The sequence below is a fragment of the Xiphias gladius genome, chromosome 5 (assembly GCF_016859285.1).
Source record: "Xiphias gladius isolate SHS-SW01 ecotype Sanya breed wild chromosome 5, ASM1685928v1, whole genome shotgun sequence".
In the NCBI taxonomy this organism is placed as follows: domain Eukaryota; kingdom Metazoa; phylum Chordata; class Actinopteri; order Istiophoriformes; family Xiphiidae; genus Xiphias; species Xiphias gladius.
This window is the reverse complement of record NC_053404.1, coordinates 10235605-10241604: the sequence shown is the minus strand read 5'-3', so window position 1 is coordinate 10241604 and position 6000 is coordinate 10235605. Positions and strand designations below refer to the sequence as shown.

General features: G+C 39.5%; 1 protein-coding gene across 6 annotated transcripts in view; it reads right to left on the bottom strand.

Moving 5' to 3' along the window:
* Nucleotides 1–6000, bottom strand: part of relch (RAB11 binding and LisH domain, coiled-coil and HEAT repeat containing) — a 37268-nt gene that overhangs the window by 2498 nt on the left and 28770 nt on the right. For 4 of the 6 annotated variants that reach the window (XM_040126593.1, XM_040126590.1, XM_040126591.1 and 1 more), the window contains 5 exons: nucleotides 5600–5682; nucleotides 2633–2696; nucleotides 2355–2493; nucleotides 2109–2225; nucleotides 352–440 (listed from right to left, as the gene is read on the bottom strand). In XM_040126593.1, the coding sequence (XP_039982527.1) occupies nucleotides 352–440; nucleotides 2109–2225; nucleotides 2355–2493; nucleotides 2633–2696; nucleotides 5600–5682 (492 nt within the window). Of the gene's footprint in view, nucleotides 1–351; nucleotides 441–2108; nucleotides 2226–2354; nucleotides 2494–2632; nucleotides 2697–4741; nucleotides 4825–5599; nucleotides 5683–6000 lie in introns of those variants that run through there. The other 2 variants (XM_040126592.1, XM_040126595.1) reach the window with 2 other exon arrangements.

Here is a 6000-nt window from a genome sequence, read left to right as displayed (position 1 = left end):
TAGAGAGGAAAAGAGTCAACTGATCGTTAGTCACCTTGGGAAAATGCTCACATGAAATGGATTGTGTGAGATTCTGAGACACAAATAAATATGTTAGAGGTGTGTGTATGAGTGTGTCTGAGAAATAGGTGAAGAGTCAGACTGTCTGTCTTTACCATTATTGTGTCAGATCCCCTGGGAGTAAGAGATAGAAAGGATAAAGTCTGGCCAATCAGTGCGGTAGTATGCAGATGGGATACTGTATTTGTGTGTACATGTGTGCATTCTAAGATTTAGAGTTAGTGTCTCAATATGTGCACGAAATCCCCCATGTATATGTGACGGTGTATGCATATCTGTATGTCTCCTGACCTCGTGCTCAGGAGAGAGTTGCTCCATGTCGGTGCGGAGACACTTGAGGCCAGGGAGGAAGTGGCTTACCATCACCTCCTCAGAAATGACTGCACAGGAAGTTAAGGAGTGGAATTGAAAACTACTGAAGTTGAAAATACCATTTGATCCAAAGCACCATGCAGGACCACAAATAAGTGTAACTTCTCATTATCTATTGACATGCAGGTTCCAGAAAGCAAAATATGGGTACTCATTTTAAAATTTAAGACAAATCTGGGAATGAAAATAATAAAAAAAGATAGCAAAAAACAACCTATTTTAACTGAACACAGCTGAATGTATAGATTAACAAACCTGAACTGCTGATAGGTGCCATAAGAAAAAAAATGCCCAGATGTTTTTAGTAAAAACAAAACCCTCTTTGTAAATTGTAATAACCCTCTTATGTTATTCTCAGAGTAGAGAAGTAATGCCTTATTTATCCAGACTTTTTTTTTTCTCACTACATGTATAGAAATATAAACTAAAACGCTTTCAAGACCAACCAGTTACAGATACAATTTGGATAGTGCTTTCGGGAATTAACAGATTGGTGGAGTTTACTTCAGAATAATTCAAAATATTAAAAAAAACAAAAACAAAACAAAACAAAAAAAACCTATCATTGGCTAAAAGTATGCCTTTGATTGTATAAATACACAATCCAAGTGAGAGGTGACACAAATTTAAAATTTCAGCCCAACACTACTTTGTCTTTAACGCTACTAAATATGTTCTGAAACCTATCATAGCCAATGGAGCTATACGGGACACAGAGAGAACCAATCTATATTTTTAGAGTTGGGAATGTACAATTTCAGAGCTTGTCACACTGATTACAAGAAAAAGGCATGCAGTGGGAGGTAAAGCCTCTGAGGTTAGGGCTATACCTCCTGGACATTACTGCTCTGTGAAATCATAGTCTGACAAAAATCCACAGGAATGAACCCCAGACCAGCTGTCCTCTTTGTGTGTGTGCATTGGAAGTGGGTAGGGTGGGGTTGACGGAGGAGAGACAGAGTGGAGAGAGGAAGAAAGAGTGTGATAAAAGAGAAATAATAATAGAAGAAAAAAAAAAAAAATCACAGAATGTCAGAGGAGAAGGATGACAGAGACAGAGCAGGGGTAATGTAAATGTGAGACCTATCCTGGGAACTGTTACTAAGGACTTAAGTTGATGCTCAGTCCTTTCCCCCTCTCACGCTCTTTTCCCCCACTCTCATCCTTTCCTTTGCTTAAGCAACCCTGTAATTACCTCTAGTCCCAAAATGGAGGGAGCTTATTTTCCCTTTCTCCTCCTGCCAAATGACAGGCAAACTCTGCCAACACACACACTGCACCACGCACTCAAGACACAGGGGCCACGCTGATACGTACCAGCACACAGTTATACAGGCACATTGCAGAGAACATCTGACCGGTGCAGCTAGCATTTGAATGGTTATTCTAACAGCCTGCCCACTGACTCACTGTTACGACAACTAACCCTGAACCTATGCCAACACTGACACAGACTTCTCGTAAATCCTTTGGAAATACATACAGTACAGTAGTTTTAGAAGTGTGAGTGAGCTGACCTCTCAGAAAATGTGGACTACACATTTTCCCCTTAGGTTTCAGAAGGTTATCTAACCGTGACATGTACCAGTATATAGAAAGAGTTAAGGCTATAGATAAAACTCTTTTCATAAAAAGTAAATCCAGAATGACCATTAGCATGACCTTTAGAAGGATACAGCAACAGGAGAGGGCGCTGTAGGCCTCAAACAGCTGGGTGGCGATGTCAATCCTCTTGCTCTCCACTGCCTGGCTGTTGTTAGCCAGTGCCAAATTGTGAAGGTGTGGCAGCACGACTAGAGGAAAAAAAAGTTTGTGCACATGAAGACCACATGAGAGGCAGGGTAATAGAATAGTAGTAGAAAAAAAAAAAAAAAAAAAAGCAGACCTGGTTCAACACTGTTAACATTTTATCTTTTACATACACTCATCTCTAAAGCGTGGCTCTGCATTAGGTCCAACTCTTCCAAATGTCCTGATGATTTCCATGTGCAAAGAGTGCTGATCTTGGTACTGAGGGTCCTCTAGGAACGATGCCAACTGCATTTTTACACGCTCCAGCAGCTACACATATAAACAGAAAGAGGCAGTAGTTTGTATTTTTTAAGATTTGTAAAGTATTGTAAAGTATATTGTAAAGTATATATATTAAAATTGTGTGCATATTAGGCATGTGCACAATGTGACATTTACTGTTTCCTACCTCTTTTTGTGTGACAGTTTCCATGATGGTACCAAAGGCAGGAATAGTGGATATCCTCACTGAGCTAAAATCAGCAAGAGAGAGCAAGACAATGATTTTACCATTCATAGTCACTGTACCAGTCTTTTAGGTTTTCTCCATGTTTCTCCATTAGAATGACAAGAATCAGAAAGAGTTACATATTATCTGCAAAGATTTATTTCAAAATGTTTGAATCACCAGATTGTTGGGTTTTAACCACATTAAGACAACTCAGGTGGCCCAAAGTTATGCATTAATATGGAGGCACCCATCAGTTTTCCTTGGGCTATTTTCAGATTTTTTATACAATGTCACTAACTGATTCAAATATTAACTGAAATTAAAAATGTTATGCATTTATGTTATGCACTTTCTATTACAATGGGATATCTAGTGCCCATTCGCTACATACTAAAATCAAAAAAGTAGGAGTTCCTCATTTAACACATATTCTGGGTTTTATCCAAATATAGTGATTACACTGTAATGACATGGGCTAACCACAGTGATAACTAAGGTGGTTGTTCACATGCTGTACCTGAAGCTTGAGCTCTGCATTCTGCCTAAATTATTATAGGACTGGAGGCTTTGAAATTTAAACAAAATGAAGTGTCAGTGCCAACTGCATGACATACCAACGCTATCAATATTTTACTGACAGCTGCAAGTTGGTCTTCACTTTAAATACCATACCTGTAACTGCTTTGGTAATCAGTGGTTAAAATGAACTGCAATAACTTGCTGATCTAGTAAGTTCATTTTTGATTGTGCAGTTTTAACAATGATCATGTAATTACCAATGATCTATTTTGATCAGTTATTACCAATTCATTCAAATCTGACCAATCAGCTGGTGCAGCCTGATCCATCAAAAATATACAGTGAAGGTATGCAAAATTATGTTTCAAAACCGTCTTAGCATTGGATTCGATTGTAACATGAAAATAGCAAAAATTTGCAAGCAATATTTTACCCAAATCTACATTTAACATGAAATATATATATAACCTATCTCTACTTCAAAACTTAATATAATGCCCAAATCATTCTTGAGCTAACAGCTTATCTAGCTAAAGACTAAAAGCTAACAATCCAGAAGAAAAAAGGGGGAACAACTTTTTAAAAGGGATTAATTAATTCCCAAATCATTCAGAAATTACAAAATCATAGTAAAAAAAAAAAATAAAAAGCTCTGACAATAATCAATGGTTACAATGAATAAGCAAGGTTAATGGGGTGCACGTAGATTGATAATCATTCCACTGTCAGTAGGAGCAGGAAAGATCAAAAGATACACTGGGGCGTCTTGGAACTAGTGGAGTAAAAACTAATTTCTCATTATGTCTCTAAGCATTAATTTTTATTTCATAGTCTGCTGATCGTGGACACGAGAAGATATGTGAAAGATACAATAATGCCAAAAATCTGAAAGGTTACAAAAAAATTAAAGAACATATATAAGATTTTAAAATAAATGTATTTTTAATATATAAATTGGGGACAAGTGTATACCCATCAACATGTATATTTCAATACAGAGAAAAATGATGAGATGAAAAAGGGCTGCATTCCAACAGTCACCACTAATTTCATCATTGTATCTAATAACAAACACAAAGGATGCGTGTACACTGGCAGCTAAAATGGGTTTTCTTTTAATTCGTTGATTTACTGTTAAAACATGGCTAAGAACACTGTCCCCTGTTTATACTACACTGAAAAGGACAAAAGTATCCCGCAGGATTGAACAAGAGGAGTTTTACGTATTCTTCCAACTATTTAGCCAGTCACTGTGTCTCCAGATCAGTGTGTATTTGTGACAGGATACAGGAAGAAACGCAAATGTCTTTAGGCTCTTGCGTCCTCTGCCAGTGAATTTTTGTGGTGGTTAAAGAAGCTGCCACGTCAGCTAAATTTTCCAATGCACTGAGGGGTTTTGGTGCCACATGGTCACAAGGGTTTTTTTTAAGTGCCCATTCAAGCTCAGCGAGATAGATTTCTAGGACGACACTGCTTCACAACTGTAAGGATGCAGCCCAAAAAAATGACAATGTTTACAGACAGGGTTTCTTGTGTCAATTAACTCACAATTCAGGCCCACTGCACAGAGTTATAAGGGCTGGAGCCGCCCGGCGATCTACTAATGCTTCACTCATGCCTCGGAGAACCAACTGCAAACCCACCACACAGCAGGATGAGGGAGAGGGAGAGGAAGGGTGAGAGGAGACAGAGATAGGACGAGGAAGGGAAATATAGAGGAAGGCAGGAGAGAGGTGAAAGAATGAGATACATGTAGAAGAGATCATAGAGGAGACAGAGAGAAAGAGAGAAAAATAGAGTAACAGGAAAAGATAACCAACCACTGACTGACCGGTCGGTCAGGAGGAGGGCCCCTGCTTCAACGGAGTGGGGTGGGGAGGAAGGTGGAGGGGGACGGGTTACAGTTAGTATGCTGGGACTGTGCTATTGCCACATGCCAGCAATGCGCACGCATTAATCTGGCTGAGGACTGGTTAGTATTGCAGACTGATGAGGCAACGAGAGCTGGCGAAGATTAGTGTTGCAGATTGGTGATGCTGACATGCAGTGTTAGTGTTAACAGTGGTTATGCTGATGAACCACCCCATGGCACAGCCTAAACCTCAACAGGAGCAATTCCAAACTACTAAAAACTATGACAATTGACTATAGATGTAATAATGGCAGAAAAAATGAGGGGAAAAAAATTTCTCAGGGAATTAATCGGAGAACCTGAAAATAAACTCAATATCAAAATACATCAATGATTGATCAATGATGATATTGTATTTTTAGTGACTTTGTTTCGTGCTGAATTTGCTCCTGGCAGGTACAGACTTGTTTCAGTGTGATAGCTCTGAGGCAGCGAAGAGAAGGGGGGAGAGAGACGCGGTGCGGTTTATTGTTTGTTGTTGATGTTCCACTTACATTTCAGGGTCGGAGGACAGTGTGATGAGAGCCGGCACCACTCTCTGAGCTACCAGCGTCTCATTCACCCCCTTCACCAGCAGCTGATCGGATTGGACAGAGCCAGCCGTGATGTCACAGAGGTGGGCAGGGCATTGGGACAAGAGCGAGCAACACCGCCAATAAACAGAGAGAGAGAGAAAAAAAACAAAAAAAACAGAAAGCAAAACAGAGAGGGAAGGGAAAAGAAAAAACAAACGAACAAACAAACAAACGATAGGAAGAAAGTGATATACAATGACAAGAACCATAGCTGCAAGGCATGGAACGGCACTGCATGTATCAAGCATGTGTATGCACACATTCACACACACGCACACAAACACACACATGCACACACAGGTATGCAGAAGAAATGGCAA